The 26598-nt window shown below is 33.7% G+C and overlaps 1 protein-coding gene across 4 annotated transcripts in view; it reads left to right on the top strand.

Annotated features, from left to right (window-relative positions):
* Cenpc (centromere protein C) overlaps nt 1-26598 on the top strand; it is a 64625-nt gene that overhangs the window by 9883 nt on the left and 28144 nt on the right. For 3 of the 4 annotated variants that reach the window (XR_013092204.2, XM_076865318.2, XM_076865319.2), the window contains exons 3-10: nt 191-261; nt 2060-2154; nt 6409-6502; nt 14336-14621; nt 15371-15586; nt 19776-20389; nt 23184-23360; nt 26284-26575. Coding sequence is in view for 3 of the 4 variants with exons in the window: in XM_076865318.2 (XP_076721433.2) it covers nt 191-261; nt 2060-2154; nt 6409-6502; nt 14336-14621; nt 15371-15586; nt 19776-20389; nt 23184-23360; nt 26284-26575 (1845 nt within the window). In the remaining variant the exon portion in view is untranslated. Of the gene's footprint in view, nt 1-190; nt 262-2059; nt 2155-6408; nt 6503-14335; nt 14622-15370; nt 15587-19775; nt 20390-23183; nt 23361-26283; nt 26576-26598 lie in introns of those variants that run through there. The other variant, XM_076865320.2, reaches the window with a different exon arrangement.

Below are 26598 nucleotides of genomic sequence, written 5' to 3'. Positions count from 1 at the left end.
GGTGAGTGGGGGCATGCATACACACATACACACACACACACACACACACACACACACACACACATGTTTTTCTATAAAGTTGAATAATTGACATTTCTTGATGATAAGATATGGATTTTCAAATAAATGGTAATGAATAATAAGTATCTTTCAGTAATGATACATTTTCCCTTTTTTATTTTTTTTTTAGGGTACCTGACATTAATACAGGGCAAGGCCAAAACATGCTGGAAATCTTACAAGACTGTTTTGAAGAAAAAAGTAAGACTTCATTTCTGGATAGACTTTGAGGGTTGGAATGAATGAAAATGTAAATTTGTCATGTTAATTAATATCAAATGCAGCAAATATATTCTAGTGTTTAAACTTATATAAAATATTTTCCTCAGAATTTTGAGTATATATACATTTTTTTTTTTTTTTGTAACTACTGGTATATTAAGTACAGTATTGATTTTTTAAAAACACAGTAATTTGCAGTGATTTATAATCTGGAATTCCACACATAAGTATTATACTCAAGACAAAGTATTTCATTTATGAGTTGAGCATCCCTAATCTGAAAATCCAAAATCTGACATGCTCCAAAATCTAAAATTTTGAGTGTGGACATGATGTTACAAGTGGAAATTTCCATATGAGAAATCTTTTATTTCATGCCCCAGATTATTAAGCATTATGTAAAATTACCTTCAGAACAATGTATCAGGTATATATGAATCAAATACATTTTGTGTTTATACCTGGGATCTTTCAAGATCTCATGTATTCACAGATATTCCAAAATTTGAAATTATAAAATCCAAGTCACTTGTGGGCCTAAGCATTTTGGATAAAGAAAACTGATAGAAATAAATGTGCAGAAGTCTTGGGATCAGTAGAGTTTTAGATAATTTTTGCTAGTTTTTATCCCTTTCTAAGTAGCAAATTATGGCAAAAAAAATTTTAAGTGCTGATTAGCATCAGAAGGTATTAGAATAAGAAAGAAGGCCAACCAAGAAAATAATGAGTGTTTTAGCTAGCTTTTTTGCTGCTGTGACTAAAAGACCTGACAAGAACAATTTTAGGAAGGAAAAGTTTATTTTGGAACTCATGATTGCAGAGATCTCAGTTCATAAACAGCTGGCTCTATATCTCAGTGCTTGAGGTACAGCAGAACAACATGTCAAAGAGTGTGTTGGAGGGAAGTAGCTCACATGATGATCAGGAAGCAGAGAGAGACTTCACTTGCCAAATATATATACCCCAAAGCTATGCCTCCAATGCCCATTTCCTTCAGTCACACCCTATACACTTTCAGTTACCACTCAGTTAATTCCATTAGAGGATTAATTGACTGATTGTGTTAAGGCTCTCATAACCCAATCATTTCTCCTGTGTATCTTGCATTGTCTCACACATGAGCTTATGGGGGACACCTCCCATCTAAACCATAATAATGAGAGATAAATGGTGGATGCTGTGGTTGGATTATGTCCTCCCAAAAGTATGTGTTGGAAATTTAATCCCCAGTGCAACAACATCAAGAGATGAGACTTTTGAGAGGTGATCAGACCATGAGGGCTTTGCCTTCTTGAATGGATTAAAACTTGTTATTAAAGGTCTTGAGGCATGAGTTTAATCTCTTGCTCTCTAGTTTGCTCATACTCTCCTGCCTCTTCTGTTTTCTGCCTTGGGATGATATAGCAAGGCCCTTTCCAGATGCAGGCTTCTTAATAACTTCCCAATCTTCAGTGCCATAAGAAATAAATCTCTGTTTTTTGTAAGTAACTTGGTCTCAGGAGTTCTGTTATTACAGCACAAAATAGACTAAGACATTGGAAATGTGACTCGTGTATGAGCTCTGAAAAAAGAACTGGCACATACTTTTTGAGAAATCTTGTTTGCTGTTCTGTTTCTGATGTCTTTCAGAAACATTTGAATTTTAATGTCTGTACTACTTTTAGGCTGATTGTGTATAGAATTAACAGACAATTCTTCACATGTCATATAGAGCTACGTTGAATTGTAACCAACAGATATTACATTTTGTTTTTAAAATTTCTCACTTTTTTTTTAGGTCTTACCAATGATTTTAGCATAAATTCTACAAAATCAGTGCGTTATTCGACACCCAGAGTGAAAGACAGTTCTATTCATTCCCCAAGCAAAGAGGTAAGCCAAAAAGGAGAACTGATACAGGTTAATTATTTTAGTGAATGAAACTGCACGATGTACTTGTGTACCTTTCAGTTGTTTGTCTTATTTTGAAAAGAGAATGCTATATCCAAAGGACTTAACATCAGAATACTTTAGTGATGCAGCCACATCAATATTTATAGCAGCTCAGTTTACAATAGCTAAGCTCTGGAACCAACCTAGTTGCCCTTCAACAGATGAATAGATAAAAGAAATGTGATATCCATGCACACAGTGGAATATTATTTAGCTGCAAAGAAAAATGAAATTATGGCATTTGCCAGTAAATGAATGGAACTGGAGACTTTCATGCTAAATGAAATAAGCCAATCCCCAGAACCAAAGGCAGAATGTTCTCTCTGATATGCAGATGCTAACACACAATGTGGAGGTGGAGGAAAGAATAGAAGTACTTTGGGTTAGACAGAAGGATTGTAGGGAAGGGAACGGGATTGGGAATAGAAAAGACAGTAGAATGAATCAGACATAACTGTCCTATGTTCATACATGAATACACTACCAGTGTAACTCCAAATCACATACAACCACAAGAATGGAAAGTTATACTCCATGTATGTATAATATGTCAAAATACGTTCTACTGTCATAAAAAGAACAAATTAAAGAATAAAAAGAGAATCCTGTATTCCTGTTCATTTTAAGAAGATAGGTTGATTTAACTATACAATATATTGTATTTTCTATTGAGATCTTTTTTCACTTTGTTTTTGCAGTTCCTGGGTTCATATCCAGGACTGCCCTGTGCATGCTAAGCACACACACCACTGAGTTATAGTTTCAGCCCTAGTTATTTTATTTTTTAAGTAAAACATGACATGACTCTTATTTTTAGCTTAAACATAACCTTGCTTCATAAATTTAATTATTTCTCTTTTCTGTTTTTTGTGAGAATTTGAATAAGCAAAAATGATCTGTACCTTTAAATTTAGATCATTTGTGAAACAATTGGGGCTGTTTTGTTGGAGGTATTGGTGACCAATTTAATTTATTTAATGATTATCTGAAAATTTTCCTGCTTTTTGGCTGTTTTGGCTTTTTATTTTTTTCTTAAAATGATCTGTTTCCTCTATTCTCAATTTTTTCTATAGTTAGTGTTCTTTTCTGATCCTTCTCTCTTTTTATTCAACATGTTGCTCATTTGCATCTTATGTTAATTCACTATTCTTCCTTCTCTTTTTACATATTTTTAAAAATTTTTGGAAGAATAATTTTTATAATCAAAGGTATTATGTATATAGAAGTTAAAACAGCTCCATAAGGCTTGTATTATGAAAAACAGTAGACCCTACTTTTCCCAAAAAATTCTTTCTTGTTCACAATAGCTAAGCTCTGGAACCAACCTTTGACTCTTAGCTATTTCTTATGTCTATTTTGCCTCTGTTTTTAAATAATGCTTTGCCACTATATTTTGATATTTATAGGCTGGAGATTACTTTCCCTTGCATTTTTTTTAAAGTCATTGCTTTATTATTTTTACTTTATTTATTTTATTTTTTAATCTTTTACAACAGTGCTGCTTTTTTTTTTCCTTCAGCTTTTCCTGTTGTTAAGACTATTGTTTTGATTCCTTGATCCTTTGTGAGTTACTATTTTTTCCTTTTGTAAGTTTTTAGGATCATGTCTTTTTTAGTGATCTAAAATTTTATTACATTAATTTCTTCTTTCAGTTTGTTTCCTATAAGTACTTTTTTTGGCTTGCTTTGCTCCTTGTCTTTTTTTTTTTAAGATCCTTTTGTCAAATGCTAGTGATCTTTAGCCATCTCCTTTTATTTAAGAGTAGAAAACTAAAATGGATGAGAAGTTCTATATTCATAGTAAAATTTATAGATTGTTGGATTTGTGGATATCTAGGTATTAATATCTATAGTTTTTTTCTCTTAGCCTGGTAATTTTTTGTGACAAAAGAAGCTTCTGATTGGGGATGTGATTCTGACGAGGAGTATCCTCAGCTCTGTTGACAAAGGGAAAGGTGCAGTTTTAATGCTCTTACCTAATATCTCTTGTTTTTAAGTACATTACCCTTACCTTTAACCATCTTATGCCACTGAGTTCATAGTCTCTGATGCTGAAACTTAAAAGAGTAAATATCTAATCTGATATGGCTAGGAGGGAAGGGGCTCTTTGTGTTATTAATTTTCTGTGCTGGGGCTGGGGATGTGGCTCAAGCGGCAGCGCGATCGCCTGGCATGCGTGCGGCCCGGGTTCGATCCTCAACACCACATACAGACAAAGATGTTGTGTCCGCCAAATACTAAAAAAAAATAAATATTAAAAAAAAATTCTCTCTCCCTCTTTCTCACTCTCTCTTAAAAAAAAAAAAATTTCTGTACTGGCTTTTAACAATGATGTTTGAGGGAACCACCTGCAATCCCTCTTTTAGAAGTGTGTTATACCTTTAATTAGTGTCTTTATGGACTTTTTCATAAATATGAGTCTGTCTGCTTCTGGGCTTTCTCCATTGCTAGCATATTTTAGTTTTTTCTTGTCTTGAATAGTTGCCACTAATCTGCTTTTCAACTTCAAAAATTTGTTGTTGATATCTCTTGTCTACTCCCTTCTTTTCCTCTTCATCCCTCTGGGTTTATACACTTAAAAAAAAAATTATTAGGTCTCAAGAGGGAGCAGAGTAAATGAAAGCCAGCCTTTGTTTCTTTGTGGAGTTGAGTTCAATATTGTATCTAGTGAACAGTAATACAGTGATCCCATTGTTATGTATTTCCCAGTTGGTAGATTGTTAGGTTGTTTCCATCTATTTATTATCTCAGTGATACAGTAAACATCTTTGTTTATACCTCCTTGTATACATAAATTGAATTCTTGAGAATACGCATATTTGAAATGAAATAATTGAATATTCGTGGCTTGGAATATTTCTGTTTACAAAATAATGTGTAATGCTTGTAAGATTAAAAATAATATACATGAACTGACATATACACTCATCACTCGGTGTAAGAAATATGAATATCTTAAAAGTATTAATACCTTTACTGATCCTATTTTTCTTCTCTGCCTAGAGGTAACTACTATTTTGAATTTCATTTTCTTTTTCATTCTAGCACATATGTATGTATGCTGATATCTGTGTCAACACTTCTACTGCCACTTGTGACAGATGTCTCACTACCATATAGAGTTATTAATGCTTCACTCATGAAGGACTCATGAGACTGGCATATAGTTGTCTTCATGACTGACATTTATTATAGCCATATAGTGAGGATACACAGCTGGGTCAGTAAGAGAAAGAGACATAAGGCAGACTGTAGAGGAATTCATGTGCGGTCTTTCTGTGCTCCTTAAAGGGGCCATGCATTCATTGCTACCAGCAGTGAAATGCAGTAATGTGTATAGTCTTTCTACTCAGAAAAGGCTTTTGAAACAGCTTGTTTTTATTGGTGTCTTGTACCATAAACACTCTTCTTTCCACCAAAAAGTTCTATATTCTAGAGTACCTAGAAAGGAAACAGTTGTTTACCGTAAATCACATAGATTATGTAGATAGTCTAGTTAGGCTGCCATAGAATGGTTGGTAGGGGAGCGAACATTCTGAAAGCCAAGTCTCCACATGCTATGTAGGAGCTAGGAAGCCCTGTAAGAAGACCCTTTAAATGTTCAGCTGTGTTAACTCTTTCCTATATAGAGTGAATTCCTAAATATAGTATTTTCTATTTCCTTATATCTGTCTGGACTTTACCTAATTGGGATTATGTAATTTTGCAACTTTGTAAAATTGTTTGTAAAACAATCATTTCTTCATTCAATTCATATTACTATGGTTTGTTTTACTGTTAGCATATGTAATATTAGATGAATATGCCATAATTTGTTCAGTACCAGAAGTTACTTTAGCATATTGTCTCTAACAACTGGTTTGTTGTTTTAAAATTTTTTTTCCATTTTAAGAACAAATGTGGGGCTGGGGATGTGGCTTAAGCGGTAGCGCGCTCGCCTGGCATGCGTGCGGCCCGGGTTCGATCCTCAGCACACGTACAAACAAAGATGTTGTATCCGCCGATAACTAAAAAATAAATATTAAAAATTCTCTCTCTCTCTCTCTCTCTCTCCTCTCTCTCTCTCTCTCTCCTCTCTCACTCTCTCTTAAAAAAAATCAGCTAATTAAAAAAAATATTAAAAAAAAAGAACAAATGTGTTTAATAAGAATTGATAATTTAATACAGTAGATCTAATGTATTTCTTCTATGCTAGAAATCACATTCAAAGTCAGTTCCAGTTTCTTCAAGGAAGAAGGAGGCCCCTCTGCAAGACATTATAGAGCCAAGTGAAACTGCCCACAAATCAGGTTGGTTACATCCTTGTGGGTGTTATTGCCTAGATGTAATTTCTAGTTTCTAAAAAGTTAGAAATGCCAACGGTGGAGCATGTGTTAGCTCAAGTGAAGAGGTCAGGGTCAACCTTGGTAGAAATGAGTGTGGTGTGTTTTTGGTATATTGTGTGTGTGTGTGTATGTGTGAGAGAGAGAGAAACTGATGGATGTGTTTTTGAATCTCAAGTCATGATCAGTACTTTTTGTTTGTCTTTGTTTTTTTTTTTTTTCTTTTGTTCCATATCCTTTATTCAGTGAACTTGCTACCATTAAGAATTGAACCTAGGGACACTCCATCACTGAGCCACACATTCCTAGCCCTTTTTATTTTGTAGTTTGAGACATAGTCTCACTAAGTTACTGAGGTTAGCCTAGGAGTTGTTATACTCTTATTTACCTCCTGAGTTGCTGGGATTACAGGTCTGTGCCACCTTTCCTGGCTAAGTTTTCTTTATCTTTATTTTTCAAATTAGAAGAGTACAGAGTCAAAGATTTAAAAGAAAAATCTTATCATTACTCCATCATCCTGGTGAGGTAACCAACTTTTGAATCCATCCTTGCCTTTGTTGGTGCTCATAAGTAAAAAACTGTCTAAGCACATGGTGTGGGTATGTGTCTATGTCTTTATGTTCTTTCTGAAGAGACTGTTAAAAATTTTCTTTCAATCCAACAATGTAAGAGTAATTTTTACCTGAAAGACTATTATTCTAATATTTTGTAAGATTTTGATACTTCTGTTGGTGTTAAGCAATTTCATTGTTACTTTAGTGTCCATTTCCATGATTGCCATTGAGTTTGAATATTTTTCCTTAAGTTTATTGGCTTTTGGAAAATGATTTTATCAGATTATAATGAATTATCTATGTCTGTTCATATCCTTTTCCTATTTTATTTCCAATTGAAATAAAAGTTAACTCTTGAAACCATTTATCTTTGGCTGGGGGTTGGTGAAAAGTAATGCTGAGTTACCATAGGTATAGAGCTTTTTTTTAATTTATTTTTTTATTTTTTTTAAAGAGAGAGTGAGAGAGGAGAGAGAGGATTTTTTGATATTTATTTTTCAGTTATCGGCGGACACAACATCTTTGTTTGTACGTGGTGCTGAGAATCGAACCCAGGCCGCGCGCATGCCAGGCGAGGGCGCTACCACTTGAGCCACATCCCCAGCCCCAGTATAGAGCTTTTATTGGATGATGAAAAAGTTCTAGATAATGGTAAAAGCTCCATATTGCTCTGAATGTGCTAATATCACTGAATTTTTGTGCTTATAGATGGCTCGAGTGGTAATTCTAGTTGTTTTATATTTTGCAGTGAAAAAAAAAAACTTTAAAAAATGTTAGTCTGTCTCCTGGCTCCTCATCTACCTCACTGTTTAGTTTTATCTTACCAAATTTCTTATTAAGGTGAATTCTAGCTGTATTATAGTTTTTGCTCTGTTCTGAATAGAACTTTTCCTAGTAATAAGGGGCTAATTATTTAAATACAGAAAATTTTAATCTAACACCAAGATTTAAAAAAAAATTAATTCCAAACATTAAAATATCCGAATCTGGATTTTAGGTTTTTTAAAGCCATTTGACTGTGTCATTGAATAAGGAGAGGTGTCTGTTATTTTATGTTCCTTGTTCTTGGTGTAGTATTGACTTGTGAGACCTTTCCTCTACAAATGTATGCATTTTGCATAATGCATACTTTCTCAGCACTGCTGTAACCACATTTCTATAGATTTTGGTGTTTTCTATTGATAACACTTATTTCTATATTTTTTAAATATCCTTTGGGACTTCCTTAACATACTGGTTATTTAGAAGTGCATTAATTTTTAAGAATTTGGGAAATTTTTAATTTTTTCCTAATTTCTAATCTTGATTCTTTTGTGGCACAGCCTGTACTATATGATTTTATTTCTTTAAAATTTGTGAAAATTTATTTTATGACACAGGATGTTGTCTGTCTTCATCAATGATTTGTAGACACTTGAAAATGTTTGCTCTTGTTGTTCTATAAATGTCAGTTATCATGTGTGCATTACTGCTTTTTACATACCTGTTGTTGGGTGTGATTACTGCTTTTTACATACCTGTTGTTGGGTGTGATTTGTTGAAATTTTTTTGAGGGTTTTTGCATACAAGTTTATTGGAAATGGTGATCTATAGTTTTATTTTTTAAATGCTGTTTGTATGGTTTGGGTAGAAGGTAGTATTTGCCTTAAATGAATTGGAACTTATTTCCTTTTCTAAGAGAGAGTGTCAAATGGGTATTAATTCATTGAGTGTTTTCTGTAATATTCTCCAATGAAATCACCAGATTGAGGAAATTTCTTTTTTAAGAGCTTCTAAACTACAAATTTAATTCGTAATAGTTATAGGACTTTTTAGGTTATCTATTTCATGTTGGCTAAATTTTTATATTTTTGTAGATTTTAAGGAATTCATCAATTTCTTGTAACTTTAATTTATGAGCTCAAGGTTGTTCATAGCATTATCCTATTATCTTTTCAGAGGCTACAGGATCTGTTGTGATATACCCTGTTTTCTTCCAGATGTTGATTCCTTTTTTTTTAATCTTTGTCAATTTTGATAGAGGTTTATCAATTTTATTATTTTTTTCCAAAGAACTATCTTTTTGTTTCATTAATTTTTTGTATAGTTTTCCTGTTGTCAGTTTCATTGGCTTCTACTGTTTTTCTATTCCTTTGTTTGGCTTGTGTTTGTCTTGTTCTTTTTTTCTACTTTTTGAGGTAAGAACTTTATTTTATACTTTGATTTATAATCCAATAGCATTTATTAATTTTGTTATACAAATTGTGATACTTTGGCCATTATATACTCTTTCATTAGCTTGTGTGTACCTTTGCTATACCCCATTTTTGTTGTTGTTTTTGAGTACATTATTATTTTCTGGAGCTACAAGATGCTCCAGATTTATCTTCAGTATTTCCTGACTCTATTGTAGAGATTGTAGAGATATCCATTTCTTCAAGGAAGAATATTTTTTTTTTAAACTGAATTTTTTTTAATGTGAGTCTATACTAATGTCTCCAACTTGAATGAATTGTTGTGGATTATTCTGTATATTCCCATGTTTGTAAGTACCCATTCCATGAGTGAAAAGCCTGGCATACATCATTTACCATTCATTCATTTAGTTTTTAAATTTCTTTTACATATATAACCATATCATAATTGTTGACTCACACCCTATGGAAATCATTTTAATTAACCAAACTATAGAACTTAGTCACTGCCTTTGGTCTTGTAGATTGCACTCATTTCTAAATTTGCTTTGGTCAGTATTGCCGTCTACCCGGGATGGCGACCTGAGCTGGGTTCACAAGAGGTGGCTGCACCAATAACTTAAGAAAATGAAGAAAGAAGCAAGCAACACACAGAAATATCTTTTGCTTGCAGGAATCAGGGATGTCTCTTGACTTAAGGGTCCATTGAAAAAAGAGAGCAAGCCACCTGAAAATCCTCTATTTAATTGGGGAAAAAGACATTCAACCCAAATGAGAATAGGGATTGGGTTTCAGTGGGGGTGTAGTCCAGTCTCATTGGGTGACGCCCACTCCCAGAGCATCATTCCCCTGCTGAGAGGAGGTGAGATCCACCTGTTTCAGCGCGCAGCAGAAACCAGTCTCTGTCGCTCAAGGCTAAGGGTCTGTGCTCACTTCTGTGTGGTAGCTCCCAACAGGTCAGCATCATTTTCCCCAGCCCACTTCAATGAGATTTTTTCTATATATCCTGTATTGAATATGGAATATGTAATATTACCGACTTCCAAGATTATGTTATCAAAAGCTGTATGACTCTCCTTGGCTTGTTGGAGATCTCAAAATCCCTATTTCTCTCTCTCTTTTTCTTTTCACATTTGTCCTTTGTGGATGAAAGTCCATATGGTAAGAAATAGGCACCTAGCGTCTAGCCAGAATCAGGTATCAGACATTTAAACAAGTTTTCAGATGATTCCTGGCCCCAGACTTAGGAGCATGATTCTAGGCCCTGTGGGAGCAGAGATAAGGTATACTTATTGGGCCTGCCAGATTTGTGGCCCATAGGCTCCATGAACCTAAGTGGTGATTTTATGTGACCATGTTATATAGAGTTATTTACTATGCAGATCTAATAACTAGAAAAACTTTTTCAACTTTCATACTATTATCAAATCTATTTTTATTTTTACTTATTTTTAAAAAAATTTCTTTTGCAGTACTGGAGATAGAACCTAGGGTGTCTTACCACTGGTTTACATCACCATTTTTAAAAATTTTTAAACTTTTAGACAAGGTCTTGCTAAATAGTTAAGGTTGCACTCCTGCCTGAGCCTCCCCAGTATCAGGAATTATAGGTGTGTACTTCCATGCCTGGCTATTTTTAATTTTTAAAAATCTATTGTATTTTCTTGGTATCATTTTATATTTCTACCGGCAGTGATCATGGGTTCTAATTTCTTCACATTATCACTAACAGTTATTTTCCGTTTTGTTGTTCTTAATAACTGTCCTAATGGTGCATAGAAGTCTCTTTTTGTGGTTTTGATTTGTTCAACATTATTGTCATTAGAGAGCTTTAAATTAAAACATTTCGATAGTTATGTACATCTATAAAAAGGGCTAATTTTCAAAAAGCTAGTTTTTTTTGATAACTCTGGAGTTTCTGTCTTTTATTTCAGGAGCATTGTAATTGTTAAAACATTTTATGGTATCTACTTTTAAATATCGTTAAATGATTCCAACATCTAATAGATCTCATCCATTTATTTTCTTGTTCAGATTATGTTTTATTCTGGTTTTTTGTATGTTAATGAATCATTTTTATTGTATTTTGGATATTTGGGTTTTTAGGTTAGTAAATCTTTGATCACATTTAAGTCTGTTGTTATAACACATAGTTGACTTGTTTTGTTTTAATGTGTAGGTTCTTCCTTCTGTGGTCTTTATTCCTAGCAGTGGTATTTTGTTCTGCTTCATTTTCTGATGATTTTAGAATTCTAGTTCAATTCATGTTCATGGGTTAAGTATCTCTGAGGTGGGTGTAAAGTACTTTCTTGAGCCTACTGATGTCCTGTTATTCATGGTAGATTGCAGTCAGAAACTGCTAGGCTTGGGTCTCCTTATATGGGGTATGCTAGACTTTCTTAAATGTTGTTCTTCCCTCAGATTAAACTGTCCAACTGCCTTGGCTGTGAAGTGTGGTACACATTCAAATATAACTTAGAATGTGAAGTAGGGGCTAGAAATAACAGAAGTTTCACTGTTCTGCAGTGTTTATGGGTCATACTTGTGTCACCACTGATTGTTGGAATGGGACCTAAGTTGATAGGGGCTTTCCTTCTCCACTGTTGTTCTATAGCACAGTCCATGGCTTTGTTGCTGTGCCACAGTAAATAGAATGGAGTACCCCCTTGGACTATGTTGTAGAGGGTTGAGATTTCCCACTAGTCTCTGTTGTGTTTTCCTTATTCAGAGAATGTGAATTTCCTCTTTCCCCTTTTGTCTACTGTTGATCTGGATTGCATGCCTCTTCATGGCCCAGTCCAGAAGTGTGTGACAGATAAATAGGAAACCAAAAAACTTACTGCATTGTCTGTTGTTCTTTAATCTATTTTGTCCTATCTTCTCAGATCTGGAACACCTATAAAGACTTTAATATGTAATAGTAAATATATAATTCTATGATGAGAATAATTATATGATTATGTTGTATTAATATTATTAATTAATATAAGTATGTATATAGTCTCTAGATTATGATTTCCAACCTATTTTAATGCACCTATGTCAATTTTGTTGAAATATTCACAGAATTGAAAGCTTGGGCCTTAATGGTTTAAAGTCTTGAGGTTGCTAGTTGAGTCTGTCTTCTTTCTCCCAGCTTTGAGAGTTCTATTATTGTTGATTGATGGATAGTTTCTAATGAATTTAGTGATACTTGAGTCCTATTATTGTTGATTGACGGTTAGTTTCTAATGAATTTAGGGATACTTACAGGGAGAAGCAAGTAAATGCTATTTCATTCCAGAACCAACAGCCCTTTTTGGTTGTACTTTAAGTTTTTAGGGTTTGTTTTCTATGGTATGAATTATTATGAATGCTACCCAGCCATTCTTTTTCCTTGATATTTGAAGATTGAGGGTTAAGGAAGAATATACATATGTGTTTGTAAATTCATGTATATGTGTATATAGATTAATAGATATATACATAGGCACCATCTTCATATGTACACACATAAATATGAATTGCTTTATACAAACTGTGTGTATCTTGTGTGTGTGTGTGTGTGTATGCTCTTTAATTGTCCTTGCTTACTAGCTTTTAGCTAAAGATAGAAGAATCTTTGTGATTACTCTAAGTTACTTTATTATTTTAGCTTTTCATAGATTTATTCATATTTTGAAATGTTAACAATAAACTTGTGAATTTTCTTTGAGTATTTCTGTCTTTTCAGAGCTTTAGATAACAAGTTTAGTTCATTAATTGATAATTAGAACTTTTAAAGTATTTTTGTATTTTAATCATGTCTTTGATTATGAATATGTTCTGAAAACAGTCTTCTGAAAACTTCTAATTAAAATATTGCTAGTTGCTCGTACTCTTACTCTGTCTCCTCTCTCTCTTCCCCCTCCCCTCTCTCTCCCCCCTCTCCTCTCTCTTTCCCCTCTCCTCTCTTTCCCCCCTCTCCTCTCTCTTCCCCTTCTCCTCTCTCTTTCCCCCCTCTCTTCTCTCTCTCTCTGGACTCTCTTCTCTTCTGCGACTGGCCCCTATGGTCCTGCTAATAAAATCTTGGACAGGTAACCGTTTGTTTTGGCTTGTTGAGTTTACGGAGCTTTTCCATCCTCCTTTACATTGGTGCCAAAACCCAGGACAGGGATCCCCATCACTCAAGGCGGAACTCAGTTTCCAAACTCCAAGCCCAACCATTCCTGTCGTAGTCCACTCCTCTGATCGCCTGCCTGACATCCACCACCAGCCTGCAGATTGTTGCAGGGCACATTCATGGACTTCTCCCAGGAGGAAATCCATGCCTTCAGCGCATGGATATGGAGCCTTCTGGCCCTTCTTCTCCAACCAACAGACCTCCCTCCTTCCCTCTAAAAGACACTCCTACTCAGCAGGAAGTAGCCAGATCCAGTATGACGCCCCCAAACCAAAACAAAAAAGGGGAGGGATATTGGTAAAGATGGCGCCCGGAGTGCTTCTCTTCTGGGAGCTCAGGAAAGATGGTGGTCGGAGCACTTCTCTTCCATGAGCTCAGGTCCATGATGCACTGAATGGCGCGGGAACTGTCACCTCCAATCCCTGTGAATGGCGCGAACTTTGAATGGAGCACCTCCAATCCCTGAAGTGGCGTGAACTCTAATCCCTGTGAATCACTACATACTGGTAAAAGGGAATGGAGCGAACTTTGAGTGGAGCACCTCCAATCCCTGAAGTCGTGTGAACTCTCAACCAATGAAGAAGTAACAGCCCACTCGCCTTGCACCTCCTCATCCTGTGTTAAGCCCATAAATATCAATACCCTGTTCGTGTTCGCTCTCTTACTCTTATTCTCTCTCCTTTCTCTGTCCCCCTTCCCTCTCTCTCCCCCCTCCCCTCTCTCTTTCCCCTCTCCTCTCTCTCTCCCCAACTCTCTTGTCTCTCTGGACGCTCTTCTCTTTTCTCTTCTGCAACTGGCCGCTATGGTCCTGCTAATAAAATCTCGGACAGGTAAAAAAATATATATATATATATGTTGCTAATTAAAATATTGCACCTTTAATTCTAATACTATTTTAATGAACAAGAATCTTTGTATAATTTTCTTCTAGTACAGGCCCATGAAGTTCTTCAGAATATCCTGGCAACTAATGTTGTTTCTAGAAATACACCCGACTTGAAAAAAATGTCAAGTAAAAAACCAAGTGACCATCCTAGTGAAGCTGAGGAAGAATTTTACTTATCTGTTGGCTCACCTGCTGTTCTTTTGGATGCAAAAACATCTGTATCACAAAATACTAGTTCATCTCTTACTCGAAAGAGAGAGACTTATACTTTTAGAAATTCGTTAAATATACTGTCTTCAAGTACAGAGATTTCTCTTAAAACCAAAAAAAGGTAATTTTTATTTAATAGTAGTAATCATGCTTTAAAAATTTTACTATTTGTAAATAGTATTTTACTATTAAATAGTGGTAATTCGGTTTTCCATGTAGTTTTGCAGTGATTATTAATGGGTGTTAACATGTCATGAGAAAAACAATATCTGTTTTCTATATCTTCATTTTATGATTGATAAGGAAGACCTTAAAAGTTTACTTGAGAGAAGTAAACCTTATTATAGTCTCTGGAAAATTATTGTTCTGGTGTAAGTTTTCTATAACTTCCTAAAGAACAACCTATCCCTACTATATTATTTTAAATTGCAAATGTAGGTACATATTAGGTCATTTCTGGGCTAGGAAAGAGTATGTGTTATTGTAGATGAATTGTTGTAAATCTAGTTCCATTTCTTGGAGTCCCTTTGACCTTTAGGAAGAAAAGTAGGTTGTTTAAGATCCTTTGTTATTGTATGCTTTTACAATGAATCTAATATCTGATCTGTCTTATGTATTTCCTGGAGCTAAGGAGTTAAGTCTTAATATTTTTGTCGGAATATTCTAAGACTATTCTATTTAAAGTGTAGTTTGTCACAGTACTCTGAGAACCAGTGTTCTAAGCTACACATTTTCTTGGTTAATAATTTAACCATTGTAAGGCTCAGTGCAAAATTTCGTAAGTGGTCTGTACCAATACTGTAAGTTCAGTAAGACTCAAATAACAGAGTTTTTGGGTGCACTTAGCTTGTTTTTCTCTTGCCCTTTTAGGTTAAACTTTGAAGATAAAGATATTTTTAAAAAAGTAGAAATAGAGAATAAAGTATCAGAAGTAGAGAATAAAATACCAGAAGGACAACAGGAAAGGAAGTCATCAGAAACATTTCAGAAAAGTGTACAGGATTTGGAACATGAAACTCAACCACAAACTAAAAAGAGCTTTTCAACATTGTTTTTAGAAACTGTAAAAAGAAAAAGTGAATTCAGGTGAGTTATTAAGAAACTGTCCTTTGAGACATTTTTTTTTTCCTTTTCTATTCTATGAACCATATCTTCAAATTCCTTCTGTTATTTATCTAGAAATAAATGATTTAATTGATTAAAATTTTATTTTATTTTTTGAGATGGGGTCTTGTTATATTGCTTAGACTGGCCCCAAACTCAGGATTCTCCTGCCTTAGCCACCCAGGTTGCTAATTAATGCAAATTTTTATTGAAATTTTGCCTGCTCTATAGAGGTAATTTTTTTATTTTTTAAAAATATATTTTTTAGTTGTAGTTGGACACAGTATCTTTATTTTATTTATTTTTATGTGGTGCTAAGGATTGAACCCAGGACCTCAAACATGCTAGGCAAGGGCTCTACCGCTGAGCCACAATCCCAGCACCAATTTTTTCATTTTTTAAACCAGTAAATCACTCCCCAAACCATTCTTTAATAGACACTAAATTAGATATGAAAAAAAAATGAGTTTATTCAGTTCTCATTGCTCTGGCTCATCATTTCTTTCTGGTTTGTGATATCAAAAAATGAAGATAGTATTTATAAATAGAATTATATAAGACTACTTGCATTTTTTCTACTTCTTCTGTGTCAGTAAAATGATAGTCCTAAAATAAATTTAATGTGTTCATTTCTATTTAACCCACTAAGTCCCAACTTTTAAGTTCTTCAGATATTTCAATGAAATTGACACAGGTGCATTAAAAGGGTTTGGAAATCATAATCTAGAGCTTATATTGCTACATTAGTGTTAATATTATTATTAACATTATTATTGTATAATAATGTTATATCATTGCATTATATACTGTATGCTATATTTAAGTCTTCATAGGTATTCCACATCTGGGACAATGAGGAAAAATGGATCAAAGACCTTCCTTGGTTTTGAAATATCTGTGTAGTGATTTTAACCCTGGCTTCACATTTATATAAATAATGCAGTCAGGATTGGGAAGTGTTGGTCCATAGAACAAATTTCAGCTGGTATTTCACCCTCCCTAATTATCTGTTTTTATCTTCTTGGTCTTATGTATTGGCATATGTTTTTGCTTTGCCATAGCTTTTTTCCTTTTTCATCTGTTAATTGCTGTTTCTTTTTAAAGTCTATACTAGACTTCTACATTTTTAAAGTTTTACTTTTATTGTGTTTGTTTGTTTTGTTTAGATAGTTGCTTGCTTCATATTATAGTTTTGCAATTTTGGGTATGTATTTTTAGTTAAGATTTAAGTCTCCCATTCCAGGAGTTTAGAGTTCTTTTGTATTTTCTGTTCAGTCTATTAGAGTACTTATCAACATATTAGGATGTTTTTTATAAACACATGTTGAATCAATAAATGAAATTCTCATTTTGTTCAGTCTCTGTTCCCATAATTAATTTCCCAGTTACACACAGACAGACAGACACACACACACACACACACACATACACACACAATCACTTATATGCATGTGTTCCCCACCAATTGAGACAAATATGTTACACTTGGGGTTAGTTATAGCCTTTGAAAGGGTAATTGTGTGTTTTTTAATGTCCTTTTTGATAAACTAGTAAATAAAGGTAGTTTACTTACTAGTGCCAAATGTAGCAAGTCATTATTTCCTGTACTTTCTAGTATCACTGCTTTTACTTATGGTCTTCCTTCTGTTTTTGTTTCTTGCATTTCCTCATGACCAACTTCTTGCAGCTCAAAGGCGCAAAGTCTTTCTCACTTAGTCAGAAGTAATCGTGGCCTATTCTGAACTTTAATAGTGTCAAAGTTGTTTCCTAAGGGTATCTTTGGTTTGAATAACTGGCTAGATGGAAATCCCTTGAAGTAGAAAGGGAACAAATTTGGCAGTTCTTAATCGGCTAGTTGGAAAGACTTCATTTAAAAATTCTTAGCTTTACCTCTTTATATACAAAAACTAATAGATGTTACAAATTATATACTATAAATCAAATTGTATTTATTTGTAACAGTTTGATTATTTACTTAAAATTAGGAAAAACAATATATCCATTGGGCATTCAGTCATTGTGGTCTTTTATTCGTGTTTTATATTTTTTTCTTTCTTTTTTTTTAATTTGTTGCTAACATAAATGCGATTTTCTTTTTAAAATTTTTTTTTGTTCTTTTTAGTTATACATGACAGTAGAATGTATTTTGACTTATCATACATACATGGAGTGTAACTTCCTGTTATAGTAAGCTTTTTCACCGCTGTGCCTAAAAGACCCAACCAGAACAAGTGTAGAGGAGAAAAATTTTATCTCAGGGCTTTTGTTTTCAGAGGTCTTAGTCCATAGAAGTCCTGCTCCATTCCTCAAAGCTGGGTGAGGCAGGACATCATGGTGGAAAGAGTATGGCAGAGGGAAGCAGCTCACATGATGGTCAGGAAACAGAAAGAGAGAGAGATCTCCACTTGCCAGATACAAACATATACCCCAAACCCATGCCCCCAATCCTCACATCTTCCCGCCACACACCCTTCTATTTCAGTTACCACTCAGTTAATCCCTGTTGGGCGATTAATTCACTGATTGGATTAAGAGTCACAACCCATTCATTTCTCCTGAACCTTCTTACATTGTCTCACAAGTGAGCCTTTGGGGAACACCTCACATCAAAACCATGATACTTCCCATATTTGTGATTGTACATGATGTGGAGTTACACTGGTGGTGTATTCATATATGAACTTAGGAAAGTTATGTCCCATTCATTCTACTGTCTTTCCCATCTCCATCCCCCTCCCTTCTCCCCACTCACTCCTCCCTGTCCAGTCTGGTACTCCCCCCACACCCCCATTGTGTGTCATCATCTGCATATTAGAGAGAACATTGGGCCTTCAGGTTTTGAGATTGGCTTACTTCACTTATCATGATAGTCTCCAGTTCCATCCATGTACTGTCAAATGCCATAATGTAATTTTCTTCATGGCTGAGTAACATTGCATTGTGTACATGTACTACTGTGTTAGTTTTTACACAGTTTTCTAATTACATAAATCTGTAAAACTCTACTACCAGCAGACACTGTATTAACATTCTCTATTTTATAAGATTTATTAGGAGTTTGAGATTAGAAGAGTAGAGAAGGAATTTTATCTTAGAATCCTCTAATAAAAAGGGGAAGAAAGGTAATCTTTTTCTTCTATTCTACCTTTGCTTCTGCTTTGACTAAACATTAAGTAAGCATCCTTATCCAATTGAAAAAGGCGGAAACCAGGAGTGTGTATGCCAGCTTTGGAGTTTTGAAGTTTATCCTAAGTTTTGATTTTGCATATCTCATTAAAGCCTGTGGTTTACTCAAGTCTGTTACCATAAAAGCAGGGAAATGTAAGATGAATCCATCAGTTTACTATCCTTTGAATAATTAGATTGTATTAGAGTTAATATTAGATTGTAGATTGTACTTAATGTTAGATTGGGATTGTAGTTAAAATTTTCAAATTGTTTTGTTATCCCTTTATAGCACTAAATGTGGGAAATTATGACAATATTTATATAATATAATAAGTTAGGTTGGGATGTGGAAAAAGAGGGCTAGAATATGCAAACATTATTAGATTCCATTTGTGCTTATGCTACCTTTAAATATCATCCAGTTATGATTATAGTATTAAAATTTACGTGAACATGTGTGAAATATTTAAACTTGGAATGAATTTTTACATTATATTTGGTGGTTCTATGTATGAAGTCCTTTGGGATATGAAAAAAATTAGAAGAAATTAGTCCCTTATAATTTAGTAGAGTTCAATTAAAATATTAGATTTGGAGGTTTCTCAGAAATAATATTGTCAATATGAAGAAATTCAGACCCCAAAAGGCATCTGTTTAAACTTATAATTTAATAAAATATTATGTGTGTTTCTGTGTGTGTGTGTGTGTTTATGTATACACACACTAGCATCATTTTGGATTATAAGTTAATGTTTCTGGGTTATGATTTCTCATCTGGGTTTCATTTTTTAGTTTATATTGGGGGGCATCAAATTAGTTGCCATCTCTAAATTTTTATGATCCTGTTAGTGACATAAATGAGTGAACATTTAAAAGGAAGGATTTATAAAATTAAGGGAAAATTTTAACAGATATGTAGATTTTATTTCTTATATAATTTTCTTCAGTAAACAAAGATAAAACTTCATTTTTTTAAGCTGTTAAAATAATAATCCTGTTTTAGTCCCATTGTTAAGCATGTAGTGACTGCTCCACCTCATTCATCTCCTCTAAATGATATGAAGTTGTTAGAAGATGAATTTGTAATTGATGAGTCAGATAGAAGTTTTGCCAGTGGATCTTGGATTACAATACCAAGAAAGGGTGGATCTCTGAAACAACCCACAATATCCCCTGCTGAGAGCACTGCAGTCCTTCAAGGTAAGAAGTCAAGAGAAAAACATCGCAGTGTATCACCTAACACTTTGAGAAGTCACCAGCATTTGCATAAAGCTCACCCAGAACAGAAATTTCAACCCTGTGATGAAAAACAAGTGGATACAAGTTCTTCTTTGACAGATGAATTGGAAAATAATGATAGATCTACAAAATATGAAATCTCTTCTGAAAAGGCCAAAAAAACACCTGAAAACAAAAGGCCAATAAAACGAAATCAGAGAAGAAAATTTAAGGCCAACGTAGTTAAAGAACAGCTTGATCTGGAACAGTCTAAAGATAAAAATGTAAATATGTCACACTCTGCTCAAGACAAGTTGCAAAAAAATTTAGACAGAAATGGAGAAGATTGTGAAGGGGCGAGAAATGATGATATATTCAAAACACCTACGCTACCTGTGGGTAAGTATTTACATTAAATATTAACTGAATATTATTTTATAATTTACATTTTTAACATTCCTGTGTAGCTTTGGGAAGTAGGCAAAGTAAATCTAAATCTACAGAGAGTTTCAAAATTCTATAGGTTCATTTTTATCAGTTTATTTTATGTATAATTTAATTTCAACTTTAATTTTTGTTTAGTTTCTAAGATCCCATCACATATAGAGGGAAGAATAAAAGGCATAGATTAGTTTTTAAAACACAAGTGAAACAGAATCAAATTCTTAAGAGTATTAAAATATAAATGGGGTAAAACCTATTATACCCAATATACCCACTGTATATCAGTATAGTGTGGGCTACATACATGCTCTTCTATCATTCACTAATTTATATGTTATTAAGTGCCAGACAGTTTTGGTATGAAAACCAAAAAGATTACTGAAACATAATTTCTGCTGTTAACAGTATCATTTTAGTGGGATCTATAGACAAACAGATAAATGTACTTACATGTACAAAATGAATGTGGAGGCACAAAAAACAATTATCCAGCCAAGATCACAGTAGATATTTGTATCTTAGGTGGCCCTATAATTTATCATCCTAATGAGGCTACTTTTGAGAATGAGAATGTCAGGACAATAAGTATAAACTGGAATTGTCCTATACTATCAGAGTGTGGCTGCTCTCCTTAATGTATCATCATTGTTTCGTGATTGGGATTTATAATTACATTTAGTCATGAAGAAAAGGTCAGTTTATAGTCTTCTTCTTCTTCTTCTTCTTCTTCTTTTTTTTTTTAATAGAGGATAATGAAATCAAGGGCATTTTTTAAAAATATTTTTTTAGTTGTCAGTGGACCTTTACTTTATTTATATGCAGTGCTGAGAATTGAACCCACTGTTTCACATGCTAGGCAAGCACTTTACCACTGAGCCACAACTCCAGCCCCTCAGTTTATGTTCTTTGTAATACTTTCAGTTAATAGAAAAGGGGATATAGAATTGAATTCTCTTAAGAACAGTTAATGGAAGAAAAAACACTAGCAAATTTATTAGGCACCTTTATAAATGTATATAATGTAATTTAATCCTTGACAATCCTGTAAAGGAGGAAGTAACACTGAAAAAAGATTAAAATAAATCTTGTCCAGGATCTGTCCTACCATACAGCTCCTATTTTTTCAGTTCTGCTAAGAAATTTTTTAAAATGTGAAGATATTTTCAGTGCTCAGTAGAAAAAATAGCTAACCAGAAAATGCTGTTGACTAACCAGAATTGTGTATGTACCTGAAAATTCTAGATGACTACATGATATTGCAAATACAGAGGTGAGAAAGAGTATATTAGAATATAATATTAAAGGTTATTTTTTGGGCTGGGGATGTGGCTTAATAAGTTCTCTCTCTCTCTCTCTCAAAAAAGGGTTATTTTTGTTAAAAAATCCATTTTAATAAGTTTATCATTGAATTATTTAATTTTTGTGCTCTTTTTGGTATACTCTGTAAGATAGACTGTATATTACCCAAAGTAGTAGTTTACAAGTTTTGTCTGTTTGCCTTTCTTTATTCTGCTTGAAGTAGAGGTGGAAAAAACTACCTTTTCTATTTTGAGGACCCCTTTTGTAAATGTTGGCCATGTCCTATATTCATTTTATTATATTTGTTCTTTATTTTTTTTTTGTTTCCTTTAGTTTCCAATAATTTGTTGGCCATTTTAAGAATTTGACTAATCTAATGGTGATAGAAAGTTTTTATTTTAACTATTCCCTTAAGCAGAATATGATTTTACAAAATTTTAAAGTAGAGAATTTTGATCAATCCATGATTTCTTAAGAGAAGACAATATATGAAGGATGTATACTTGAAGAATGGTTCCTGTAGTTGAAATATTATACATTTATTGAGTACCTATACACTTTAACACGTTGTCCTGTCTAGATTGTTCTGTGAATATGATGTTCTGTTTAATCACTATACCAGTTGTAATTTTCTTCACTGCCCCCCCATTCTTCCTGTCCAATCCAGTGAACCTCCCCTTCATTCTTCTCTATGGCTGAGAAATATTCCATTGTGATATGTACTACATTTTCTTTATCCCTTCATCTGTTGAAGGGCACCTAGGTTGGTTCCATAGTTTAGTTATTGTGAATTTTCTGTTTTAAAAAATTACCACACACTTAGTATCTTAAAACAACACATATTTAATAACTTATAGTACTATAGGTCAGAAGTTTCACTGGGCTAAAACCAGTGTGTTGGTGGAACTGTATTTCCTTCTGATGACTTTGCAAGATAATCTGTTCCCTTGCCTTTTCTTCTTGACATATATTCCTTGGCTCATGATCCTCCTCCATCATCAAAACCAGCAATGCCAGACTTGTTATGTTTTGAATTTTTCTTGCCTCTTCTGTCATCCTGTATCTGACTACAGATTAAATGACACATGCAGTTTTAACTATGCATAAATTTGGCCAATCTGAATAGTCCAAAATAATTTATTTTCAAGATTTATAACTTAAAATCTTCCAAAAAATAGATTGTAAAAAATCATTAATTATTTCAAAATGAAAAACAGTAGTTACCTATTTTAACTTGAAATATTGGTAAGTGGTAAGAAGGAACAATATATTTTTTGCCTTTGTAAGCTAATTTATATTTTGGTTTAGTAGTATATCAGAATTATCAAGCCATGTGAAAGCTTGCATTTAATCAGAAAGTTAGAAATCTTAAAAACATGTAAAATTTTAAAAACTTGAGATGAAGTCTATAGGCTCAATTTAATAAGTTCTATTTTTTTTTTAATTTTAGGAGATAAGAAAATAAATAGAGGCACCAAAAACAATAAGGAAGAATCTAGAAAGAAGCATTTTTCCAGTGAGTCCAAGAAGAATAAACTTGTACCCGAAGAAGTGACTATTACTGTCATGAGAAGTCATAGGATTTCCAGGCGTCCATCTGATTGGTGGGTGGTAAAATCAGATGAAAGTAAGTATTTTTATTTAAATTATATTCATTAAGAGGTACTAAAAAATTATATATAGAAAAAATCTTGAGAACACAATTTAATTGGGTCATCGATAGACATTTTGTTTAAATCAATTATACAGAAATTCCTAGGTGTAGGGAAATAGCTGTGGAAAAACAAAGCCATGAACAAAGTCCCTTGCTCATGTTGTTTACATTCTAGAGGGACAATACAGATAAGTATCTCATACACTGATAGATGAGAAGGACAAACAAAGCAGATAATGTATGGACATGGGCAGGAGGTTATAGGAATGGAAGTGAACAAAAGGATAGAGTGATACTAGTTTATAATGGTAGTATAAGAGGCTATTATGATCTTTCAGAGCCCATATATGAGTAGAGGGAGGGAGCCATACAAATAACTAGATGTAGAGTGTATCAAATCAAGGGAACAGTAATTGTAATTCCTGATGGGGCATACTTACCATGTCTGAGGAAAATTAAGAGAGCAAGTGTGGCTGGAACTGAGTGAGCTAGGGAAGATAAATTTGGACAGTCAGGCCATGATAGAGAGGTTAGATAAAATATATCAAGAAACTATTTGAAGATTTAAAAAAGTGACAGTTGACTCATCTTTTAAAAGGGTCATTTTTACTGCTCAGGAGAGGAAACCAGGACTAAGCAAAAATGGAAACTTGGTGTGACTAGTTTTAGGAGGATGGTGAAGGGAGGAGATGGGAATTGTTGGATTCAGGATATTTTGTGAAGATAACACTAAAGAAATATAAATGGATTAGAGTGAGAGAAATAGCTACTGTTTACTGAGATGAGGAAAGGAATGAGAGAAAAAAATTTTCAAAGGATTTTAAGATTTCAGGTTTTCATATGTTAATTTTGAGGTGTTGTTAGATATCAAAATAGTATATTCAGGATATATTTAGATCAATAAGTGCGAGACTAGTACAGATAAGGTACAACATCTGTGAAGACTTGTTACTATGAATTATTGACTCATAAGAACTTCTGTTGAATTATTGGTAATAACAAATGAGACATTATCGTAGAAAACTTGTGGAGACACTTGGCCTAAAGTTTTGTCAGTTCAAACTCTTACTTGCATGACCCCCAAAGTGATTACCTTCTTTAATTTTCTGCCTGAGTACAGTATCTCTTTATGATAGTGTACCCCATTGGTATACATTAGGAATACAAAAGTAGGTAAAATATAGTCAATTCCTTGATCTCCGGGAATTATCAGTCTGTGGAGGAGAGGGATAGAGATAAGTAAACAGTCAGATATGTAATAAATATTATCAAATGATTAAGAGATAGTTATACAAAGACTTGGGAATTAGTGAAAGCTTCCTGAAGGATGAATTAGAAGTCAGCTAGTTGGATGGTGTGAGAAGGAAGGATGTCATTTTTGAACAGACATAGCTTGTGCAGGGATCTGGAGCTGAGGGCTTGACTTGTTTGTTTGTTTGTTTGTTTGTTTAGTGTGTCTCAGAATAATCTAAAAGGCTTATTAAAACATTTCTGGGCCCTGCTTTGCAAGTTGATTTGTGTTGATTGAAGCTAGAGCATGAGAATTTGCATTTCAGACAAATTCCCAGATGATATAAAGACCACATTTTAAGAACAAATACTTTAGAGAAACTACAGATATTTCTGTACTGCTGGTGTTATTTGTTTGAAAGGACGTGGTTGAGAGTTGTAGCTTATGAAATAAACAATCTAGATTTAGAAATAAATTGATGTTAAAGTATTTAGACTTAATCCTGAAGCTGTAGATACTCACTGTAAGATTTTACATTTTGTTTCTTTGAGACAGGTTGTCCCTTTGTTGCGTAGGCTGATCTACAACTCATGAGCTTAAGTGATCCTCTTGAGAGGCTGAGGCTATAGGTGTGTGCCACCATGCACAGCCTCTTACTAAAGGATTTTAAACAGGGTTATAACAATCCTATTTATGTTTTCCAAAAATAATTTAAAATCAATATAAAGATTGGGTTGAATAATAAGTTTACAAAACGGAAAAACTGTTAATGAACTGTTTTATTAATCTAGAAATGAAAGGGCAAGGGCTCTGCTAATGACAGGCAGGACAGCATGAAAGAAGCACATTTGAGAACTATGGAGCAGCACTTGTAACAACACATCCCATCATTATGTATAACTATAATGCACTGATTTTTAAAAAATGGAAAAAAATAAAAAGGAGTAGGACTGATGGGTTTTAGGGATTGATTGTGGGTAAGGGCAAGATGACTCTGATTTTTTATTTAGGCATCTGTATAGTTATACTTATCATAAATATAGGAATAAAATGAGAAAAAGATTTAAGGATGAGTGGTAGATGTATATTAATGGTGTCATCATATAGGTATCAATTCAAGCTATGGGTAGATAGGTCCCCCAAAGAAAGTACATAGAGTAAAAAGTTATAGGTGGAATCTTGGGAAATACCAGAATCTTAAGGATTATCAGAGAGTACAAGGTAAATACAGAGAGAAAGGTTATTTGGTAAGCTTGTGATGCATTTAAAGGATCTGGTGCATGTCTTTCTAAATTGAATTTAAAGAATTTTTAAAGGGGGGAATAGGAAGGGTAGCAGAATACAATAGACACTAATATGGCCGTATGTATATACGTGGCTGTAAAACCAATGTGATACTGCAAGCTGTACACGTGGAAAAAAAAAAGAATTCATACCCCATTTGAATCAAATGTATGATATGTCAAGATCATTGTAATGTTTTGAGCAACTAATAAAAAAAAATTTAAAAAAAGAATTTTTAAAGAATTTAATGTGGAAACAAATTTACCCTGAGACTAGTCTGTGTGTATGTGTTTATATATAAATATGAATGACATTGGCATTTTAGTGAGCCAAATCATCTGGACAAACATGATAACTTTAAATTTTCATTGAATCTTTCAGGTCCTGTTCATAGTAATTCTTCAATAAAAAATGAATTATCATTGTATCACAACCCTAGACAAAAATCTGCTAAGAAAACAAATCAGCCGTCTAAGAATACTGGGAAAAAAATCATTCCATTAAAAAAGCAGAAGACAGCTATGCAAGGCAGCTCAAGAGTACAGAAATTTTTAAATGTTAAAGGTTCTGAGCATATTAGCAACTATGAAAAACTTCCCAGTTGTTCCCAGAATGAGCCATCAGAAAGTGACAAAGCTGACCTGGCTGAGAAGAAAAGTCTTGATTGTTCTGGGTAATGTCTGTTATGTTTACAAT

Source organism: Callospermophilus lateralis, chromosome 8 (genome assembly GCF_048772815.1).
Source record: "Callospermophilus lateralis isolate mCalLat2 chromosome 8, mCalLat2.hap1, whole genome shotgun sequence".
In the NCBI taxonomy this organism is placed as follows: Eukaryota; Metazoa; Chordata; class Mammalia; order Rodentia; family Sciuridae; genus Callospermophilus; species Callospermophilus lateralis.
This window is presented reverse-complemented; position numbering and strand designations above follow the sequence as displayed.